Source organism: Canis aureus, chromosome 6 (assembly GCF_053574225.1).
Source record: "Canis aureus isolate CA01 chromosome 6, VMU_Caureus_v.1.0, whole genome shotgun sequence".
Lineage (NCBI taxonomy): Eukaryota > Metazoa > Chordata > Mammalia > Carnivora > Canidae > Canis > Canis aureus.
The window spans coordinates 60,647,487-60,671,332 of record NC_135616.1 but is presented as its reverse complement, the minus strand read 5'-3'; the positions used below and the strand labels follow the sequence as shown (position 1 = coordinate 60,671,332).

The 23,846-nt window shown below is 37.7% G+C and overlaps 1 protein-coding gene across 7 annotated transcripts in view; it reads right to left on the bottom strand.

Annotated features, from left to right (window-relative positions):
• AXDND1 (axonemal dynein light chain domain containing 1) overlaps nucleotides 1-23,846 on the bottom strand; it is a 103,673-nt gene that overhangs the window by 53,704 nt on the left and 26,123 nt on the right. For all 7 annotated transcript variants that reach the window (XM_077901864.1, XM_077901861.1, XM_077901867.1 and 4 more), the window contains 3 exons: nucleotides 6,259-6,399; nucleotides 5,269-5,373; nucleotides 100-220 (listed from right to left, as the gene is read on the bottom strand). In XM_077901864.1, the coding sequence (XP_077757990.1) occupies nucleotides 100-220; nucleotides 5,269-5,373; nucleotides 6,259-6,399 (367 nt within the window). The remainder of the gene's footprint in view (nucleotides 1-99; nucleotides 221-5,268; nucleotides 5,374-6,258; nucleotides 6,400-23,846) is intronic.

The following is a 23,846-nucleotide window of genomic DNA, read 5'->3' as shown; positions in this document are numbered from 1 at the left end:
CCTCGTTTTTAAAATTTTTGTCTATATTATTGAAAATTGTAAAACAAAATTTAGCCAAAAAAGAAGACTACAATTTATTATGATTCCAGATAAACCAACCTTTAGGGCCAATTCATATGTGGCTGAGCTCCAGAGATCTCTTTCTGCCATTAACTGTTTAATATCACATTCCATCCTTTCTCTTTGCAATGTGTATAAATCATGGTATTCTTCTACAATCCTAAAAGAAAAATTAAAAAGTATATACAGACTTTGCTTTTGAGAATTCACATTTATTGGATAATTATTTTGATATTGAACATTTAAAAAAACAACAACTTTGTTCTAAAATAGGCAATTTATGGGGTCTTTGGTGGCTCAGTTGGTTGAGCAACTGCCTTTGACTGAGGTCATGATTCCAGGGTCCTGGGATCGAGCCCCACATCAGGCTCCCTGCTCAGCGAGGAGCCTGCCTCTCCCTTCTCCTCCTCACTTGTGCTCTCTCTCTCTATTTCTGTCACTATCTCTCTGTCTCTCAAATAAATAAACTCTTTAAAACTAACTAAATAAATAAAATAGGCAATTTGTTCCTTTAAAATTCATCATAAAGTAATCACAGCATAATTGCTAGATATATTAATAACACTAATATCCAGTAAAATAGAAGAAAAAAACAGTCACATTTCATTTATAAATCTTATAATAAAAGTCTGAAAGTAAAAAATTCAATATATTGCTCCTTGTGCTAAATGCTTTTTTCTTAATATTATTCACTATAATTTTCACATGATATTCCAATAGAATAACAGCAGTATATCTAATAAAAAAATCTGAATACAAAATGGAATGGGGGTTCTTTATTAAACACACAAAGCCCAGTAATTATGAGCCACTATTCCTTTAAATTATATATAATTAATATAAGATTTAAAGAAATTCTCTACCAACCAACCAAAAGACTAATAATCAAGTAAATGCCTTTTTCTTAACTATCTTTTCTTCATGTTTACCAGAACATACGTTTTCCTTCTAACTTACACTGAAGCTTAGAATTAAATTAGAATTAAAAGTGCTTTAGAGATAATACAAACACAGACCTATAAAGGGGTAGCATTTCACAAGCCCTTTGAAACCCATTCTCCTAAGGAATACTAACTTTGCTAAGAATAAAAGACCCATGATGTAGAATTCTTCTAATTTTGGTGAAAGCTAGAAACCACAAGCATCAGTTCTTGAAAGCCTTCTTTTTGGAGACTTTCACTTGTTTAGAGTAACTAAGAAAAACTAATCCTCCTAGGTGTCACATAGGTGAATACACATATGAAAGTTCAACAAGTTATATACCCTTACAATTTATGCAAATTATTGCCTGAAATTAGATACTGATCTTTCTTTTCAGGTAGGCTCCGTGCCCAGCATGGAGCCCAGTGCGGGACCTGAACTCACAACCCCAAGATCAAGACCTGAACTGACATCAAGAGTTGGAAGCTTAACTGACTGAGCCACCCAGGCACCCCAGACACTGATTTTGAAAAGAGAATTAGTGACCCCTGGCTTTAATAGTAAAAGAAAAAAATTCAGAAATAACCTCAATGTCCAATAGTAAGGGATTGGCCAAATAAAATATATGATCTAGCTCTATGATGAAAACACTCTGCAGCTAATTAAAGATCTTGTTGCTATTAATACTTTGGTACATGGGAAAATTTTTCATGTTGTAACGAGATAATCTTAATGATAAAATTATATATTCAGTTTGATCTCATTTGTATAAAAAATACACAGAAGTAAAAAAAAAGAAAAATATATCAAAATATTAATACTGTTTAATTCTGAGAGAAAGAATTAAAGGGTGCTCTTTATTTCCTTGTTTCTATTTTCATAATTTTCAATAAAATGATGTTATTTTTAAAAGTATTACTAAAAATTTCTAATCATGAAAAAAAATCCAACACCATCCTACTTCAGACTTTCTCCTTTTCCTTCCCTCTCTCTCTGGTTTTAGATGTCCTCATAATAGACATTAGCACAAAAGAAGTTCTAACTTATTTTTCTTAATTCATTAACAAATATGTTTAGTGCCTACTTAGCGAGGTACTGTTCACAACAAAACTTTGCCCTTATAAAGTTTATTCAGAAAAGATTATCAACAAATAAAAAAGTAAAACATATTAAGTAGTGATAGTGCAATAGATAAAAATCAATCAGGGAAAGGAGATTGAGAGCACAAAATGTGTTGTGGCTTTAAATGGAGGCAGTATTTCAAGCAAGAGCAAGTGATCAGTTGTGACAAATGCTGTGGGTAAGTCAAATTAAATGAGGATTGAGAAGTAACCTTTGGATTTTAGCAACATGAAAGTCACTGGTGACTTTGACAAGTGCACCTTGGTGGGTTAAGGGGAGTGAAAGCCTGATTAGAGTGGGTTTAAGTGACATAGGGAGGACCAGGAGTGAACACACTAAGTATGACAACTTTTTGAAGACTAATAGAAGCAGGGTAGGAGGTAGGAAATGGGGCCATAGTTAGAAGGGGATACACATGTGGTCCTAAGAGACTTAGGAGTCTTTTTGTTTTTTGGTGGTTGTTTTTGAGATGGGAATAATTATATTTGTATACTAATGGGACTAATCAAGAGTAGAGGAAAAAATTAATACAGGAAAAAGATACAGGAAAAAGAGGGATTTTGTGCTGAAAATATCTTGAGTAGGTATGAGGTACTTTATTTTTATTTATTTATTTATCTATTTATTTTTTACAATCTTGAGGTGTTTTATTTTCTTTACATTTATCAGGCCATGAATTCATAGGGAATGGGTTCCAGCAGTTCAGGCTCCTTTCCATTGTTTCTCACGAAGAGACCATTGCTTCTCTGGGTAGGGCAGGATGGCACTTCAGTTGGACCCAATTACCTTTCTCTTTGGTTTCCTTCTTTTTCTGATTATTTTCCTTCACACGCTTCAGAAAGCTATCTCAGCTCTTTGAGTGTTTAATATGCTCAATGCGTACATTAATTCTCTTGGCATGGCAAGAATCTGGCCCTTAACTTGTTTGTCTATAACAATGCCAACAGCATGCTAAGTAACATCGTGGACTTTTCCAGTTTTGCCATGGTAACATTTGTGGGGCATTCTTTTTTGAACAGTGCCCATTCCTTTGATGTACACAATATCATCTTTCTTGTAGAGTCATATGTATGTGGCCAAAGGAACAACTCTTATGTTTTCTAAAAGGCCTAGAGAACATATAGCAGGTACCTCTCCTCTTTCCCTTTGTGTTGGTCATTTCGACGAATTACTGAAAGATGGCGGTTCCAGCCGGAAGGAAGCTATGGGAGGTACTTTAATAGTACACACATGGAAAGATTAGCCTCAGAAGAGAAGAGACAGTTGGTCCACAGTAAAAGATGGGAAGATAAAATTTATGAGCACAGATGCAGGTGGGTGGTTAGATGTAGGGGTGAGAGTTCTCTTCCTTTTGCTTCTACTTTTTAGAAGCAAGGTCATTAGCTCAGAAAAAGGTCATTAGCTCAGAAAAAGGATGGAGAGATACTAATAGAGAAATAAGGATAGAAAATAAAGTATAAAATAGTTTTCTACTAAGACAAAAGTGTGAATCAGCTACAGAAACCAGAAGTATATTCAGTGCACAAAAAATGATCAAGGTATCCTTCTCTTTCTAGTAAGGAATAAAATAGAATAAAAATAAGAATATATCTCTGAATTTAGATTTTGTGTACATTTGTATTTTTCTTGAATGGTCCTAGATTGGATACCAGTTTGGACAATACAATGTAAAATACATTTGAGGAATAATTGGGAAAATTTGAATATGACTTGGGTAACTTAGGAAGTAAAACTTTACTGAAAAGGGTAGTGACTGTCCACTAAAAAAACAAACAAAAAATTTAAAACCAGGCTGTATAACAGTATATATAATACAATGTAAAACAATGAATGTGTGCATATATACATAGTAAAAAAGGATATACACTAAGGCATGTGTAGCAGTAATCTACGGTGGTAAAACTGGTATTTTTAATTCATTTTTGCTTGTTTGTATTTACTTTACCTATAAGTCACATATATTACTTTTATGATAATACAATATTATTTTTAATCAATTATATAAGAAAAATTAAAAATACAAACAAATATGTCATTTGATATATTCCCAAGAGCTTCCTAGTAATCAGAACTCTAACCAAAAATGAACTAGAATAAAGGTCTACAGGCTGTGGCTTTAAATACAATCCACCATTTGTGTTTTGTATAGAACATGAGCTAAGAATTTTTAGATTTTAGTTTTTTATATATTTTACTTTTTATATTTTAATGGTAGAAAAGGAATAGAATAACAATATTTTATGACACATGAAAATGTTATACCTTCAAATTTCAGTGTCAATAAATAAAGTTTTTTGGGAACACATCCATGTTCTAGTATTGCTCTTACCTGCTTTTACACTATAGTGGCACATATTACGAAGGCAGAGTTGATTGAGTAGTTGCATAAGAAACCGTATCTCTTTTTTAAAAAAAAAAGGGGGGGGGCAGATAATGCCTGAGCGGCTCAGCAGTTGAGTGTCTACCTTTGGCTCAGGGTGTGATCCCGGGATCCGGGATCCAGGATCAAGTTCCACATTGGGCTCCCTGCATGGAGCCTGCTTCTCCCTCTGCCTATATCTCTACTTCTCTCTCTGTCTCTCTCATGAATGAATAAATAAAATCTTAAAAAAGAAAAAAAAAAAGAAACCATATCTCATCATCTGACCCCTTACAGGAAAATTTGCTAACCCCTAAAAAAGGATAAAAACATTAAGATCTTACTTGATTCATTAAAATATAAAAAAGAATTAGATTCACACTACTAATTAGGAAATTGCAAACAAAAACTAGATACCTTTTAATATCCATCAGAGACTGATAAAAGATATGGACAAAAGGGAAATCTCATACACTGAGCATTTGGCAATAGCTAGTAAGACAAGGCTATGCATAGCCTATGACCCAGTAATTCCACTTCTAGGGATACACCCCTGGTAAATTCACACAAGACATTTATAATATGTGTATTAAACTGTGCCTGGAGGAGTTAATATATATATTTATTAAAAGTCATATGTATAAAAAAAATCATATATATATATATATATATATATATATATATATATATATAAACTCCTCTAGGCACTATTGTAATTAAAAACTTCAAATGTTTCTATAAAATTTTGTTTCTTCAAATAAGGTATGAAGCATGTAGGACATAATGGCTAACATTTGGTAACTCACTTAGCATTCTTTTCAGCATCTAGAAGAGCTTGTGCTAAATCCTTGTGGGCCTTCTCTGCTTCCTTTGTTAATTTCATGTCATGTGCCCGAACCAGACACAGCTCCCTGAAATAAAACAAAGAGATTTTATATTCATAGTTGAAGCCTTCCAAAAAGTTGCAACCCAGAAAAATTAGATTTATACTCAGGAATCTTCTCAGTTATATTTACATTTCTTCCTAGTTTTTACACCTTATAAACCAAATCAAGAAACCTAGTGTACAGTTGGATGGAATTCTATCAGGTTCAGCAGTGGAATCAGGCTGGCTAGAAAGAACGGAAAGATAACGTAAGTGATCCTCTAGAATGGAGAGAAGACAAATGCTAGCAGGCAAGGCCACAGGGCTGCTCCATCTCATCCTCTGACATGCTTATCTTATCCTCTTCATTCTTGCCACGACTCATCTTGACACAGGTTAGATGATCACTAATCTTGATTGCTATATAACACTTATACTATTTGGGATTTAAACCTTAACAACCGTAATCATGGCACTGCTCTGTAAACATGATTAGGATCAACACCTCAGGGGCAGCCCGGGTGGCTCGGCGGTTTAGTGCCGCCTTCAGCCCAGAGCCTGATCCTGGAGTCCTGGGATCAAGTCCCATGTCGGGCTCCCTGAATGGAGCCTGCTTCTCCCTCTGCCTGTGTCTCTGTCTCTCGTGAATAAATAAATAAAATCTTAAAAAAAAAAAAATCAACATCTCAGTCCTGGAAGAAGAACAAGAATCTTTTCCCTATCAAATATACATAGAGCACTGGTTTTGTGTTAACCTGTGTAACCCGTATCTCTACATCTATATCTAGTCCTTTGTTTTCTTTCTAAACCCCCAAAAGGAAAAATGAGAGTCCTCACTTTTAACCATTCTACTTTTCCTAACTGTTTTTTATTCTCTTTAGAGACATGGTTTTGACTTGTGTTTTGTGTTTAAGATAATCACCGATTTTACCTGGTCAGTTCTTCAATAACATTCTTAAAATTGTATAGTTCTTCTAAGATGCGCTGGTCCATCATTCGCTGAGTTACCAAGTCTTTGTAGAAATCAATCATCTGCCGGGCAATTTGGTCAAGCATTTGTACATACCGCTCTCTGCATGAGAAAGAAGACAAGGTATCATGAAAAGAAAGAAAAAAAAAAAGGAAAAAAGAGCCAGAAAATATATGAGAAAAAAAGGAAAGGTAATGTTAGGGAAAGAAATAGTAGACACTCATAAAAGATATGCAAGAAGAACAAGATAGGAAAAGAAAGGGATCTAACATATGTATTCCTGCCATGCTTACACAAGTCAATGAATTGTGGAGGATTTTAACCAGAGTCATAATCATTTGGAATATAATGTCTGAAATGTAAAACAAAATGAGGATTCTTTTATATCTTCATGTAAATTATAAATTCTATGAGGATAGAAACCATGCCTTATATATTTATACAGATAGAATGGGATTTCTTACAAATAGTTGAATTCATGAATAAAACCACTTTTCTCAAGCTGGTTAAATGTAAAAAGACACCAACTGTTCAAAAATGAACAAAGACCCTAAATTCAAAGAAGTCATTTCTTTTCGTTCTGAATAAAACCAAATATTTGGAAGTAATTATAAATGATAAATTACATATATCATACTGAGCAGTCTTTATTTATGTTAAAAATGATCTAGGTGTTATATCCTAAACCTGAGACCACTGAATTATAGTATCTTTGAGTTGGAATGGTGGTTTAATCTCTCACCCATAACAAAGAATTATTCAGCCCTTGATTAAACACTTAAAGTTACAGAGAGTTTATCAATCCAATATGCAGTTCATAAACTGAGAAGTATGAGGTTTTTTTTAGGATTTTATTTATTTATTCATGAGAGACAGGGAGAGAAAGACGCAGAGACATAGGCAGAGGGAGAAGCAGGCCCCATGCAGGGAGCCTGACGTGGGACTCGGTCCTGGGTCTTCAGGATCACACCCTGGGCTTGAAGGTGTCGCTAAACCGCTAAGCCACCCGGGCTGCCCAGAAGTGTGAGGTTTTTAAAAGATTTTATTTATTTATTTGAGAGAAAGAGGAAGAACACAGAAGGAGAGGGAGAAGCAGACCTCAATAAGCAGAGAGGCTGACATGGGGCTCCATCCCAGGACCTTGAGAACATGACTTGAGCCAAAGGCAGATGCTTAACCGACTGAGCCACCCAGGCGCCCCTAGGAAGTGTTGATTTTAAAAACACCTTCCTTAGGACTTCCCCCTCCTAGAAATACAAGGAAAAAATACTCTGAAGGGTCTTCTTATTATAATACAACTAGATCCATGACAGAGCATACTTTCTGAAGCGTTATTGGGCTTGCAGGAAAAAAATACAAGTCTCTAGTCTAGGGGCAACAAACAAAAACAAAATACAACAAGCTAACAACAGAGTGGGAGATAGGTATCAGTATACATTAGGCAAACCCAAGGTATGGTTCCCCAGTAAAAACAGCAACACTGGGAGGAAAGGATAAGATGGCAGAGTAGGAAGATTCTGAACTCACATCCTCTCATGGACACACCAAGGCTACAACTATATTCAGTGCAACTTATATAAGAAAGACCAGAAGACTAACAGAACAGTACTTCCACAGCTAAAGATATAAATAAAAAGCTACATGAAGAAGGGTAGGAGGGGCAGAGATGTGATCAAGAACCAAACCCCTGGTGCAGAGACCCACAAGTAGGAGGTGTGGAGGTCCCCACTGGAGCAAGTGGTTCAAGCCCCACACTGGGCAATCCTTGCCCTGGGGATTTGCACTGGGAAGATAACCCTCCATAACACTGGCTTTGAAAATCAGCAGGGCTTAACTCCGGGAGAGCCAGAGGGTTATAGGAATTGAGATTCTGTTCTTAAAGGGCTATAACACAGTATCACTCACTCTGAGACCCAACACAAAGGCAGCAGTTTGAAAAGCACCTGGGTGTTGTAATGAAGGAGATTTACTGACAAATTTTAGAGCGTGTGATGGAGGGACAAGGATCTGTAGGAAATTTCTCCAGGAACAGAAGTGCTGGTAAGCACCTTTTTTTTTTTCTTTTTTTTTCCCCCTTCCTTCAGCCTAGATGGCCTGACACTGGTGGATGCCAGTTCTGACACTTTCTGTCTACCTTGTTAGCACCACTGGACATATCCCAGCATTCCCTTGCAGGCCCATACTGCCCAACCTGCCCACCATGGCAATTGTCTTTCCAAGCAACTATTTTCCTGTCACACCAGCAGGTAGCCTTAGTCAGGACAGATACTTCCCCAAAGTGACTCCTGCCCCAGGGAGGGAGGGAGCCAGTGCCACCCACTGCCATGCCTACAACAGTCTGGACCTCACAACTGGCCATGCCAGGAACCAGCCCCACCTACCAGTGTACCTACAGCACTTTTGGCCTAATTACAAGAAGGTGCACACAGTCGACACAGGGATCATCCCTGGAGCACCTCGTTCTGGACACCAGCAAGTATTGCACAACTAGGCCCCACAAGATGCCTTCTACATAAGGGCACTCCTTTAAAACCAGAAGACAAAAAAAAAAAAAAGACATAGTTGAACTACTTAATGCATACAAACAAAAACAGAGAGAGTTAGACAAAATGAAGAGACATTTGGAACATGTTCCAAATAAAAAAAAAGACAAAACTACAGAAAAAGAACTAAACAAAACAGAGATAAACAACCTACCTGCTAATGAGTTCAAAGTAATGGTCATAAAGATGCTGGCCAAACTTGGGAGAAAAGTGGATGAATTCGCTAAGAATTTCACAAAGTAATAGAAAATATAAAAACCAATGAGAGCTGAAGAAAAAATGAAATGAAAAATACACTAAAGGGAATCAAAAGCAGATTAGAGGACACAGAATGGTTCAGTGATTCTAGAGACAAGGTAGTGAAAATCTTCTAAGCTGATCAGCAAAAAAGAGAAAGAATTTTTAAAAATGAGGATAAAGTAATGGACCACTAGGCAACATCAACTGCACTAACATTCATATTATAGAGGTCTCAGAAGGAGAAGAGAAAAAGAAAGGAGCAGAAAACTTATTTGAATAAATAATAGCTAAAAACTTCCCTAATCTGAGGAAGGAAACAGACATCCAGATCCAGGAAACACAGAGAGCCCCAAACAAGACGAACCCAAAGAGGTTCACATCCAGGCACATATTAATTAAAATGCCAAAAACTAAAGATAAAGAAAGAGTATTTAAAATGGCAAGAGAGGGGATCCCTGGGTGGCACAGCGGTTTAGCGCCTGCCTTTGGCCCAGGGCGCGATCCTGGGGACCCGGGATTGAATCCCACGTCGGGCTCCCGGTGCATGGAGCCTGCTTCTCCCTCTGCCTATGTCTCTGCCTCTCTCTCTCTCTCTCTCTCTCTCTCTGTGACTATCATAAATAAAAATAAATAAATATATATATTTTTTAAAAAATTAAATAAAATGGCAAGAGAAAGGTAACTGGTTATGACAAGAAAATACTCATAAGAGTAGCATCCTGCTTCTTAGCAGAAACCTTGCAAACCAGAAGGGAGTGACTTGATATATTCAAAGGGCTGAAAGGAAAAAATTGACAACCAAGGATAGTCTACCTGGCAAAGTTATAACTCAGAACTGAAGGAAGGATAAGGCGTTTCCCAAACAAAAGCTAAAGGGGCTCATCACCACTAACCTGGCCTTAAAAGAAATGTTAAAGGGATTTCTTCAAGCAGAAAAGGAAAGGACACAATAAGAAATAAGAAAATTATGAAACAAAAAATTCACTGGTAAAAGCAAACATAAACTAAAGTCAATAGATCAATCACTTACAAAGTAGTATTAAGGTCAAAAGACAAAAGCAGTAAATCGATTATGTCTACAATAATTAGTTAAGGGACACATAAAATAAAAAGATGTAAACTATAATATCAAATACATAAAATGCTGTGTGGGGAGTTTAAATTTCAACAACCATCAAATTAAAATAGATTGTTAATAGGGTACCTGGGTGGGTCAGATGGTTAATCATCTGCCTTTGGCTCAGGTCATGATCTCTGGGTCTTGGGATTGAGCCCCATGTCAGGCTCCTGGCTTAGTGGGGAAACTGCTTCTCCCTCTGCCTCACCACTCAACTTGCACTCTATCTCTCTCTCTCACTCTTTTTCAAATGAATAAATAAAATTTAAAAAATAAATAAATAAAATAAAATAGACTGTTAAGGACACTTGGGGCTCAGTCAGTTACGTGTTGGACTCTCGATTTTGGCTCTGGTCAGGGTCCCAAGGGTCATGAGATTGAGCCCTGCATCAAGTTCCAAATAGGCATGAAGCCTACTTAAGATTCTCTCTCCCTCTCCTTTGACCCTCCCCTGCTTGGGTACATATGTACACTATTAAATAAATAAATAAATAAATAAATAAATAAATAAATAAATAGATGGATAAATGGATAAATGGATAAATAAATAAATAAAATAGACTTTTAAATATGTAGGGTGTTATATATAAGCCTCATAGTCACCACAAACCAAAAACCTATAATAAATACAGAAGAAATCATAAAGAGAAAGGAATCTAAACAAAATACTAGGGGGAGGGGCAAGATGGCGGAAGAGTAGGGTCTCCAAATCACCTGTCTCCACCAAATTACCTAGAAAACCTTCAAATTATCCTGAAAATCGATGAATTCGGCCTGAGAATTAAAGAGAGACAAGCTGGAACGCTACAGTGAGTAGAGTTCGTGCTTCTACCAAGGTAGGAAGACGGGGAAAAAGAAATAAAGAAACAAAAGGCCTCCAAGGGGGAGGGGCCCCGCGAGGAGCCGGGCTGAGGCCGGGGCGAGTGTCCCCAGGACAGGAGAGCCCCGTCCCGGAGGAGCAGGAGCTGCACCGACCTTCCCGGGCGGAAAGGGGCTCGCGGGGAGGTGGAGCAGGACCCAGGAGGGCGGGGATGCCCTCGGGCTCCCCGGGAGACTAACAGACACCTGCGCCCCGGGAGAGTGCGCCGAGCTCCCTAAGGGCTGCAGCGCGCACGGCGGGACCCGGAGCAGCTCGGAGGGCTCGGGGGCGGCTCCGCGGAGGGGGCTGCGGGCCGGGAGCGCGAATCCAACAGCGCAGGCCCCGGAGCACAGGGCGCCGGGACACAGCCCAGGATCCGGCCTCCCCCGGGACAGGCAGAGGCCGGGAGGGCCCAGGACAGCGAGGACGCTCCTGCCCCAGCTGAGCAGATCAGCGGCCCTGCCCGGAGCCTCCAGGCCCTGCAGACGGAGAGCTCCGGAGTTCCTGCGGGGGCTGAATCCAGGTTTCCAGAGCTGCCGCCGCCACTAGGGCTGTTGCTCCTGGGGCCTCACGGGGTAAACAACCCCCACTGAGCCCTGCACCAGGCAGGGGCACAGCAGCTCCCCCAACGGCTAACACCTGAAAATCAGCACAGCAGGCCCAGAACACCAGCTAGACGGACAACTTCCAGGAGAAGCCAAGGGACTTAAAGTACACAGAATCAGAAGATACTCCCCCGTGGTTCTTTTTTTTTTGTTTTGTTTTGTTTTGTTTTGCTTTTTGATTTGTTTCCTTCCCCCACCCCCTTTTTTTCTCCTTTCTTTTTCTTTCTCTTTTTCTTCTTTATTTTTTTTTCGTTTTTTTTTCTTCCTTTTTTTTCTCTTTCTCTTTTCTTTCCTTCTTTCTCTCCTCTCTTTTTCTCCTTTTCCCAATACAACTTGCTTTTGGCCACTCTGCACTGAGCAAAATGACTAGAAGGAAAACCTCACCTCAAAAGAAAGAATCAGAAACAGTCCTCTCTCCCACAGAGTTACAAAATCTGGATTACAATTCAATGTCAGAAAGCCAATTCAGAAGCACTGTTATACAGCTACTGGTGGCTCTAGAAAAAAGCATAAAGGACTCAAGAGACTTCATGACTGCAGAATTTAGAACTAATCAGGCAGAAATTAAAAATCAATTGAATGAGATGCAATCCAAACTAGAAGTCCTAACGACGAGGGTTAACGAGGTGGAAGAACGAGTGAGTGACATAGAAGACAAGTTGATAGCAAAGAGGGAAACTGAGGAAAAAAGAGACAAACAATTAAAAGACCATGAAGATAGATTAAGGGAAATAAACGACACCCTGAGGAAGAAAAACCTACGTTTAATTGGTGTTCCCGAGGGCGCCGAAAGGGACAGAGGGCCAGAATATGTATTTGAACAAATTCTAGCTGAAAACTTTCCTAATCTGGGAAGGGAAACAGGCATTCGGATCCAGGAAATAGAGAGATCCCCCCCCTAAAATCAATAAAAACCGTTCAACACCTCGACATTCAATAGTGAAGCTTGCAAATTCCAAAGATAAAGAGAAGATCCTTAAAGCAGCAAGAGACAAGAAATCCCTGACTTTTATGGGGAGGAGTATTAGGGTAACAGCAGACCTCTCCACAGAGACCTGGCAGGCCAGAAAGGGCTGGCAGGATATATTCAGGGTCCTAAATGAGAAGAACATGCAACCAAGAATACTTTATCCAGCAAGGCTCTCATTCAAAATGGAAGGAGAGATAAAGACCTTCCAAGACAGGCAGCAACTAAAAGAATATGTGACCTCCAAACCAGCTCTGCAAGAAATTTTAAGGGGGACTCTTAAAATTCCCCTTTAAGAAGAAGTTCAGTGGAACATTCCACAAAAACAAGGACTGAACAGATATCATGATGACACTAAACTCATATCTCTCAATAGTAACTCTGAATGTGAACGGGCTTAATGACCCCATCAAAAGGCGCAGGGTTTCAGACTGGATAAAAAAGCAGGACCCATCTATTTGCTGCCTACAAGAGACTCATTTTAGACAGAAGGACACCTACAGCCTGAAAATAAAAGGTTAGAGAACCATTTACCATTTGAATGGTCCTCAAAAGAAAGCAGGGGTAGCCATCCTTATATCAGATAAACTAAAATTTACCCCAAAGACTGTAGTGAGAGATGAAGAGGGACACTATATCATACTTAAAGGATCTATTCAACAAGAGGACTTAACAATCCTCAATATATATGCCCCGAATGTGGGAGCTGCCAAATATATAAATCAATTATTAACCAAAGTGAAGAAATACTTAGATAATAATACACTTATACTTGGTGACTTCAATCTAGCTCTTTCTATACTCGATAGGTCTTCTAAGCACAACATCTCCAAAGAAACGAGAGCTTTAAATGATACACTGGACCAGATGGATTTCACCGATATCTACAGAACTTTACATCCAAACTCAACTGAATACACATTCTTCTCAAGTGCACATGGAACTTTCTCCAGAATAGACCACATATTGGGTCACAAATCGGGTCTGAACCGATACCAAAAGATTGGGATTGTCCCCTGCATATTCTCAGACCATAATGCCTTGAAATTAGAACTAAATCACAACAAGAAGTTTGGAAGGACCTCAAACACGTGGAGGTTAAGGACCATCCTGCTAAAAGATGAAAGGGTCAACCAGGAAATTAAGGAAGAATTAAAAAGATTCATGGAAACTAATGAGAATGAAGATACAACCTTCCAAAATCTTTGGGATGCAGCAAAAGCAGTCCTAAGGGGGAAATACATCGCAATACAAGCATCCATTCAAAAACTGGAAAGACCTCAAATACAAAAGCTAACCTTACACATAAAGGAGCTAGAGAAAAAACAGCAAATAGATCCTACACCCAAGAGAAGAAGGGAGTTAATAAAGATTCGAGCAGAACTCAACGAAATCAAGACCAGAAGAACTGTGGAACAGATCAACAGAACCAGGAGTTGGTTCTTTGAAAGAATTAATATGATAGATAAACCATTAGCCAGCCTTATTAAAAAGAAGAGAGAGAAGACTCAAATTAATAAAATCATGAATGAGAAAGGAGAGATCACTACCAACACCAAGGAAATACAAACGATTTTAAAAACATATTATGAACAGCTATACGCCAATAAATTAGGCAATCTAGGAGAAATGGATGCATTCCTGGAAAGCCACAAACTACCAAAACTGGAACAGGAAGAAATAGAAAACCTGAACAGGCCAATAACCAGGGAGGAAATTGAAGCAGTCATCAAAAACCTCCCAAGACACAAGAGTCCAGGGCCAGATGGCTTCCCAGGGGAATTTTATCAAACGTTTAAAGAAGAAACCATACCTATTCTCCTAAAGCTGTTTGGAAAGATAGAAAGAGATGGAATACTTCCAAATTCGTTCTATGAGGCCAGCATCACCTTAATTCCAAAACCAGACAAAGACCCCACCAAAAAGGAGAATTACAGACCAATATCCCTGATGAACATGGATGCAAAAATTCTCAACAAGATACTGGCCAATAGGATCCAACAGTACATTAAGAAAATTATTCACCATGACCAAGTAGGATTTATCCCTGGGACACAAGGCTGGTTCAACACCCGTAAAACAATCAGTGTGATTCATCATATCAGCAAGAGAAAAACCAAGAACCATATGATCCTCTCATTGGATGCAGAGAAAGCATTTGACAAAATACAGCATCCATCTCTGATCAAAACTCTTCAGAGTGTAGGGATAGAGGGAACATTCCTCGACATCTTAAAAGCCATCTATGAAAAGCCCACAGCAAATATCATTCTCAATGGGGAAGCACTGGGAGCCTTTCCCCTAAGATCAGGAACAAGACAGGGATGTCCACTCTCACCACTGCTGTTCAACATAGTACTGGAAGTCCTAGCCTCAGCAATCAGACAACAAAAAGACATTAAAGGCATTCAAATTGGCAAAGAAGAAGTCAAACTCTCCCTCTTTGCCGATGACATGATACTCTACATAGAAAACCCAAAAGTCTCCACCCCAAGATTGCTAGAACTCATACAGCAATTCGGTAGCGTGGCAGGATACAAAATCAATGCCCAGAAATCAGTGGCATTTCTATACACTAACAATGAGACTGAAGAAAGAGAAATTAAGGAGTCAATCCCATTTACAATTGCACCCAAAAGCATAAGATACCTAGGAATAAACCTAACCAAAGAGGTAAAGGATCTATACCTTCAAAACTATAGAACACTTCTGAAAGAAATTGAGGAAGACACAAAGAGATGGAAAAATATTCCATGCTCATGGATTGGCAGAATTAATATTGTGAAAATGTCAATGTTACTCAGGGCAATATACACGTTTAATGCAATCCCTATCAAAATACCATGGACTTTCTTCAGAGAGTTAGAACAAATTATTTTAAGATTTGTGTGGAATCAGAAAAGACCCCGAATAGCCAGGGGAATTTTAAAAAAGAAAACCATAGCTGGGGGCATCACAATGCCAGATTTCAGGTTGTACCACAAAGCTGTGGTCATCAAGACAGTGTGGTACTGGCACAAAAACAGACACATAGATCAGTGGAACAGAATAGAGAACCCAGAAGTGGACCCTGAACTTTATGGTCAACTAATATTCGATAAAGGAGGAAAGACTATCCATTGGAAGAAAGACAGTCTCTTCAATAAATGGTGCTGGGAAAATTGGACATCCACATGCAGAAGAATGAAACTAGACCACTCTCTTTCACCATACACAAAGATAAACTCAAAATGGATGAAAGATCTAAATGTGAGACAAGATTCCATCAAAATCCTAGAGAAGAACACAGGCAACACCCTTTATGAACTCGGCCACAGTAACTTCTTGCAAGATACATCCACGAAGGAAAAAGAAACAAAAGCAAAAATGAACTATTGGGACTTCATCAAGATAAGAAGCTTTTGCACAGCAAAGGATACAGTCAACCAAGCTAAAAGACAACCTACAGAATGGGAGAAGATATTTGCAAATGACATATCAGATAAAGGGCTAGTTTCCAAGATCTATAAAGAACTTATTAAACTCAACACCAAAGAAACAAACAATCCAATCATGAAATGGGCAAAAGACATGAACAGAAATCTCACAGAGGAAGACATAGACATGGCCAACATGCGTATGAGAAAATGCTCTGCATCACTTGCCATCAGGGAAATACAAATCAAAACCACAATGAGATACCACCTCACACCAGTGAGAATGGGGCAAATTAACAAGGCAGGAAACAACAATGTTGGAGGGGATGCGGAGAAAAGGGAACCCTCTTACACTGTTGGTGGGAATGTGAACTGGTGCAGCCACTCTGGAAAACTGTGTGGAGGTTCCTCAAACAGTTAAAAATAGACCTGCCCTACGACCCAGCAATTGCACTGTTGGGGATTTACCCCAAAGATACAGATGCAATGAAACGCCAGGACACCTGCACCCCGATGTTTATAGCAGCAATGGCCACGATAGCCAAACTGTGGAAGGAGCCTCGGTGTCCAACGAAAGATGAATGGATAAAGAAGATGTGGTTTATGTATACAATGGAATATTACTCAGCTATTAGAAATGACAAATACCCACCATTTGCTTCAACGTGGATGGAACTGGAGGGTATTATGCTGAGTGAAGTAAGTCAGTCGGAGAAGCACAAACATTATATGTTCTCATTCATTTGGGGAATATAAATAATAGTGAAAGGGAATATAAGGGAAGGGAGAAGAAATGTGTGGGAAATATCAGAAAGGGAGACAGAACGTAAAGACTGCTAAATCTGGGAAACGAACTAGGGTGGTAGAAGGGGAGGAGGGCGGGGGGTGGGAGTGAATGGGTGACGGGCACTGGGGGTTATTCTGTATGTTAGTAAATTGAACACCAATAAAAAATAAATTAAAAAATTTAAAAAAAATACTAAAGAAAATCATTGAATCACAAAAAAAGAAAGCAAAAGAAGAAAGGAACAGAGAAGAACTATAAAAAGAATTAGAGAGGAGCCTAGCTGCCTTAGTCAGTAAGCATGCAACTCTTGATCTCAAGGTTCTAAGTTCAAGCCTCATATTAGGTATAGAAATAAAAATAAAATCTTAAAAAAAATAACCAGAAACAATTAGCAGAATTGCAATAAGTATAAACTTATCAATAATTACTTTAAATGTAAATAGACTAAAGGCTCCAATCAAAAGACATAAGGTGATTAAATGGATAAAAAGACTCCTATATGTTGCCTACAAGACACTCACTTCAAATATGAAGACATATACAAAATGAAAGTGAAGGGATTGAAAAAGATATTCTATGCAAATAGAAATGAAGAAACGCTAGGGTAGCAATACTTACATCATGCAAAATAGACTTTAGAACAACAAACATAACAAGAAACAAAGAACAGTATTACATAATGATAAAGGGCATAATCCAACAAGAGCAATTGTAGCATCTATCCACGCAACATAGCAGCATCTAAATCTTACAGCAAATATTAACAGATATAAAGGTAGAAATTGACAGTAATACACCCCACTTACATCAATGGATAGATCATTCCAGACAGAAAATCAGTAAGGAAACAGTGGCTTTAAATGACAGTTTAGAGGGACTCAACAGGTATGTACAGAACATTCCATCCAAAAACAGCAGAATACACATTCTTTTCAAATGTACATGAGACATTCCACATAGGTCACATGTTAGGCCACAAAACAAGTCTTAAAAAAGTTAAGAAGACTGAAATCATATCAAGCATCTTTTCTGACCACAACAATATGAAACTAGAGGCTAAACAGCATGCTACTAAAAAAATGAGTCAATAGAAAAAAATCAAAGGGAAAATCAAATAATGGCTTGAGGCAAATAAAAATGGAAATAGTAGAAAAAATGGAAACAATGCTTACAAATGTTTGGGACACATTAAAAGCAATTCTAAGAAGGCAGTCTATAGTGATACAGGTTTACCTTAAGAAACAAGAAGAAATCAAAAAAATAATCTAATCTTTCACCTAAAGGAACTAAAGAAAAGAAGAAATTCCAAAGTCTGTAGAGGGAAGGAAATACTAAAGATCAGAGCAGAAATAAATAAAATAGAGACTGAAAAAGAAAAGATCAATGAACTTAAAATCTGGTTCTTTGAAAAGATAAAGCTGATCATACCTTTAGCCAGACTCATCAAGAAAAGAAGAAAGAGGGCTCAAATAAATAAAATCAGAAACGAATAGAAGGTATAATGACCCCACAGAAGTACAAAGGATTATAACAGACTACTAGGAAAAATTACTTACCAACAAATTCAACAACCTAGAAGAAATGGATAAATTCCTAGAAACATACAATCTTCCTGGACTGAATCAGGAAAAAACAGAAAATCTAAATATATGAATTATTAGTAATTAAATTGAATCAGTAAACAAAAAATTCTCAAAACCAACAGAAGTCCAGGACCACAGCACTACAAAGGCAAATTCTACCAAACACTTAAAGAAGAGTTAATACCTATTCTCAAACTATTCCAAAAAATAGAAAAGGAAGAACTGCTCTTTCAAATTCAATCTATAAAGACATTACCCTGATAGCAAAACCAAAGACATCATACAAAAAAAGAAAATTTGAAGCCAATATCCCTAATGAACACAGATGCAAAAATCCTCAACAAAATATTAGCAAATCAAATTCAACAATATATCAAAAGGATCATTCACCACAATCAAGTGTAATTTATTTCAGCAATGCAAGTATGGGTCAATATCCATAAATCAATGTGATATGTCACATTAACAAAGTGGAGGGTAAAAACCATGTGATCATCTCAAAGGAAGCAGAAAAAGCATTTGACAAGTTCAACTTCCATTCATGATAAAAACTCTCAACAAAATGCTATAGATGGAACATAACTCAATGTAATCATGGCTATCTATGACAAACTCACAGCTAACATACTCCATGGTAAAAAGGTAAAATCTTTTCTCTAATATCAGTAACAAGACAAGTGTATTTACTCTAAACACTTTTATTTGACATAGTACTAGAAGAACTAGCCACAGTAATTAGGCAAGAAATAAAAATAAAAGGCCTCCAAATTAGTGAGGAAGAAATAAAACTGTCACTATTTGCAGATGACATAATACTATATATATATAGAAAAACCTAAAGATTCCACCAAAAAACTATTAGGATAATTGAATTCAATAAATTTGCAGGATATAAAATTAATATACCAAAATGTGTTGTTTCTATATACTAATAACAAACTAGCAGAAAGAGAAATTAAGAAAACAATCCCATTTACAATTGCACCAAAAATAATAAAGGAATAAATTTTACCAAGGAGATGGAAGACCTATACTCTGAAAACTGTAAGATATTGATGAAAGAAATTAAAGGTAACACAAATGGAAAGCTATACCCTGCTCGCTGATTGGAAGAATTAATACCGTTAAAATGTCCATACTACCCAAAGCAATCTAAAGGTTCAATGAAACCTCTATCAAAATGCTAACATCTTGCACAAAACTAAAACAAATAATCCTAAATTCATATGGAATATTAAAAGACCATGAATAGTCAAAGGAATCTTAAGAAAGGAGGACAAAGCTGAAGGTGTCGCACTCTCATATTTCAAACTATACTACAATGCACTGGTAATCAAAACAGTGTGGTATTGCCACAAAAACAGACATATAGATCAATGGAATAAAACAGAAAGCCCAGAAATAAACCCACACTTATATAGTCAATTAATCTATGACAAAGGAGACAAGAATATACAATAGGGAAAAGATAGTCTCTTTGATAAACAGTATTGAGAAAACTGGACAAACACATGCACAGGAATGAAAGTAGACTACTCTCTTACACCGTAAACAAAAATAAACTCAAAATAGATTAAAAACTTAAATGCGAGCCCTATAACCATAAAACTCCTTTTAAAGAAAAAAAAGCTGTCATTTCTCTGAAATCACTCTAAGCAATATTTTTTTGGTTCTATCTCTTCAGAAAAGGGCAACAAAAGCAAAAACAAGTGGGACTACACCAAAATTAAAAGCTTTTGCATAGTGAAGGAAACCATCAATGAAACAAAAGGCAATCTACTAGGTGGGAGATATTTGCAAATGATATAACCAATAAGGAGCTAATATCCAAAATATATAAAGAGATCATACAACTTAACACCAATAAAACAATCTGATTTAAAAATGGGCAGAAGATGTGAATAGACACTTTTCCAAAAAATACATAGAGATGGCTAACAAGCACATGAAAAGATGCTCAACATCACTAAATCATCAGGGAAATGCACATCAAAACCACAATGAGATACCACCTCACACCTGTCAGAATGCCTAGAATCAAAACACCCAAAATAACAAGTTTTGGTGAGGATGTGGAGAAAAAGGAACCCTCATGCACTGTTAGTGAGAATGTAAATTTGCAGCACATGAAAACAGTATGGAGGTTCCTCAAAAAATTAAAATACCATATGATCTAGTAATTCCACTTCTGAGTATTTATCTAAAGAACATGAAGACACCAATTTGAAAAGATATACACACTCCTATGTTTACCACAGCATTATTTATGATAACCAAGAAATAGAAGCAACCTGAGTATCCATCAATAGACAAACAGACAAATGGTGGTGTATATAGATACAACTGGATATTATTTAGTCACTAAAAAAAAAAAAAAAGAAACCTTGCCATTTGTGATATGAATGGACCTAAGGGCATTATGCTTAGTGACATAAACTAGACAGAGTAAGACAAATAGCACTTGATTTCACTCATCTAAATCTAAAAAAACAAAACAGAAACAGACTCATAAATACAGAGAACAAACTGGTGGTTGTCAGAAGGAAAGGTGTGAAGGGCTGGGCAAAATAGTTGAAGAGGACTAAGAAGTATGAACTCCCAGTTATAAAATAAATTAGTCATGAATATGTAAAGTACAGCCCAAGGAATATAGTCAAAAATACTTTACTTTGTATGATGACTTATCATAGAAAATATTTCATAATGTAGATAATGTCAAATCACTATTTTGTATACCTGACATTAATATTGTATAGCAACTATACTTCAATTTAAAATAAATAAATTTGGGGGCAACCCCAGTGGCTCAGCGGTTTGGCACTGCCTTCAGCCCAGGGCGTGGAGACCCAGGATCGAGTCCCAAGTGGGGCTCCCTGCATGGAGCCTGCTTCTCCCTCTGCCTGTGTCTCTGTCTCTCATGAATAAATAAAATATTTAAATAAATAAATAAAATAAATTTGGGACACTTGGGTGGCTCAGTGTTTGACCATCTGCCTTCAGCTCAGGTTTGTGATCCTGGGATCCTGGGGTTGAGTCCCACATCAGGATCCCTATGGGGAGCCTGCTTCTCCCTCTGCCTATGTCTCTCTGTCTCTCATGAATAAATAAAATTTAAAAAAAAATAACATAAGGGCAGCCCTGGTGGCACAGCGGTTTAGTGCCGCCTGCAGCCCAGGGTGTGATCCTGGAGACCTGGGATCGAGTCCCATGTCAGACTCCCTGCGTGGAGCCTGCTTCTCCCTCTGCTTGTGTGTCTGACTCTCTCTCTCTCTCTCTCTCTCTCTGTCTCTATGAATAAATAAATTTTTTAAAAAATAACAAATTTTTAAAAAATACCAACTTTGAGGGGTGCCTGGGTGGCTCAGTTGGTTAGGTGTTTGCCTTTGAGTCAGGTCATGATCCCAAGGTCCTGGGATTGAGCCCCATGTCCAGTTCCCTGCTTAGTGGGAGTCTTCTTTTCCCTCTCCTTCTGCCCCTCTCACCTCTACCTGTGCTCTCTCTTGCAAATAAATAAATAAGGTATTTATTTATTTATTTATTTATTTATTTATTTATTTATGATAGTCACAGAGAGAGAGAGGCAGAGACACAGGCAGAGGGAGAAGCAGCCTCCATGCACAGGGAGCCCGATGTGGGATTCGATCCCGGGTCTCCAGGATCGCGCCCTGGGCCAAAGGCAGGCGCCAAACCACTGCGCCACCCAGGGATCCCCTAAATAAGGTCTTTTAAAAAATGCCAACATTGGGTCCAAGACTAAGCCTTGGACCAGCTTCAAAGTAGGAGAACTGAGTGTTGGACTACTGCATGAAGCCTGGATTCCAGAAGGAAGAATATGCAAATTCTTTCTTCAGGAAGCATCTATGATTTACACCCTAAAGATATCATGATTAAGATTAACCAAATGTTATATATAAAAGCAAATACTACAAAATACTAATGTAAATAAATCATCACAAACAACAAACAGTAATTTTAGACACTAATAGTCTTCATATACAAAAAGTATGAGACTTAAAATATAAAACTATGCATGAAATGTTTGAGAAATGAAAGTGTGAATCTATAAATGAATAAGTAATAAAAACCATATTGGGATCCCTGGGTGGCGCAGCGGTTTGGCGGCTGCCTTTGGCCCAGGGCACGATCCTGGAGACCCGGGATCGAGTCCCACGTCGGGCTCCCCGTGCATGAAGCCTGCTTCTCCCTCTGCCTCTCTCTCTCTGTGACTATCATAAATAAATTTAAAAAAAATTTAAAAAAAAACCATATTAACTCTGATGAGACAGATATAGAAACAAACCAACAAAACTCTTAGGTGAGAAGTATAATTATTGAATTATAAAACTCAAAAGATGGGTTTTAGCAGAATAGATGCAGATAAAGAGGTTACTAATGTCTTCAAAAACACTACCAAGAATGCAGCACAGAGATAAGGAGATTGAAATTAGGAAAAAGATGAAAAGACAAAAAGCATAGGATGTCAACGTCTAATATAAATCTAATCTGAGTTCAAGAAGGAGAAAACAGAGAAAATGGCAAACATTTATCAAAGAGATCTCCATTGATAATTTTCCAAAAATTATTAAGGACATTAATCTATACATAGGATTATGGTATAGATATAAGTACAGGAAAAATAGAAACAAAATCCAGAGGAATTAAATGTACTCTCCTGCTGAAATAACAACAACAACAAAAAAAGACAAATTATGTTGGGACAATTTCCAAGATACGTGGGACATAAAAATTTTCAAGACACTGGATGTAAGGCAATGAAAAAAAGTAATCACTGAGAGGCCAAAAGTAATTAAAGAAGGCCCTCTGATTGGTCCAACTTTTGGACTTGAAAGGCCAAAGCACAAGGGCAGAGAACCCAGGAGAAGCCCAGTAGATTCCCTGAGTTAAGGAGACAGAGCTAAGAGTCTAGGAGAGGAAAGAGGACAGGGTACCAGAGAAAAAAGAGCTATACAGAAAGATCCCCTGGAGGTATGCAGAGTGTCCTTTTCAAGTATTCAGCTAAGTAACAATCAGGGATCAATGTGAAGAAACTATCTGAGGCCAGGGAATGAGCCATCTGAAAGGATCACAGGTGGCTCAAAACAGCACTGGTTCTAACTACTCAGACTGGAAAAATTTATGAATCATGGATCATTGGATATAGTATAAAGAAAAGCCTTGCCTAAGTATTCAGAAAGAATTAACCCTAAATTAAGCACTGTTCTGGTTGCCCCTAAAGGCCCAAAAGTATTAAATTATTTTCAAGCAGCTTAATCATGTCCCAGATCAAAGTTCAAGAATATTTTTAGAAATAGAAAAATACACAGCATCCAATAAGCTAAAATTCACAATGTCTGCCATCCAATCAAATTTATCAGGCATGCAAAGAAGTCAGAAAACACATCTATGAGGAGAAAAAAACTGACCCACAACTG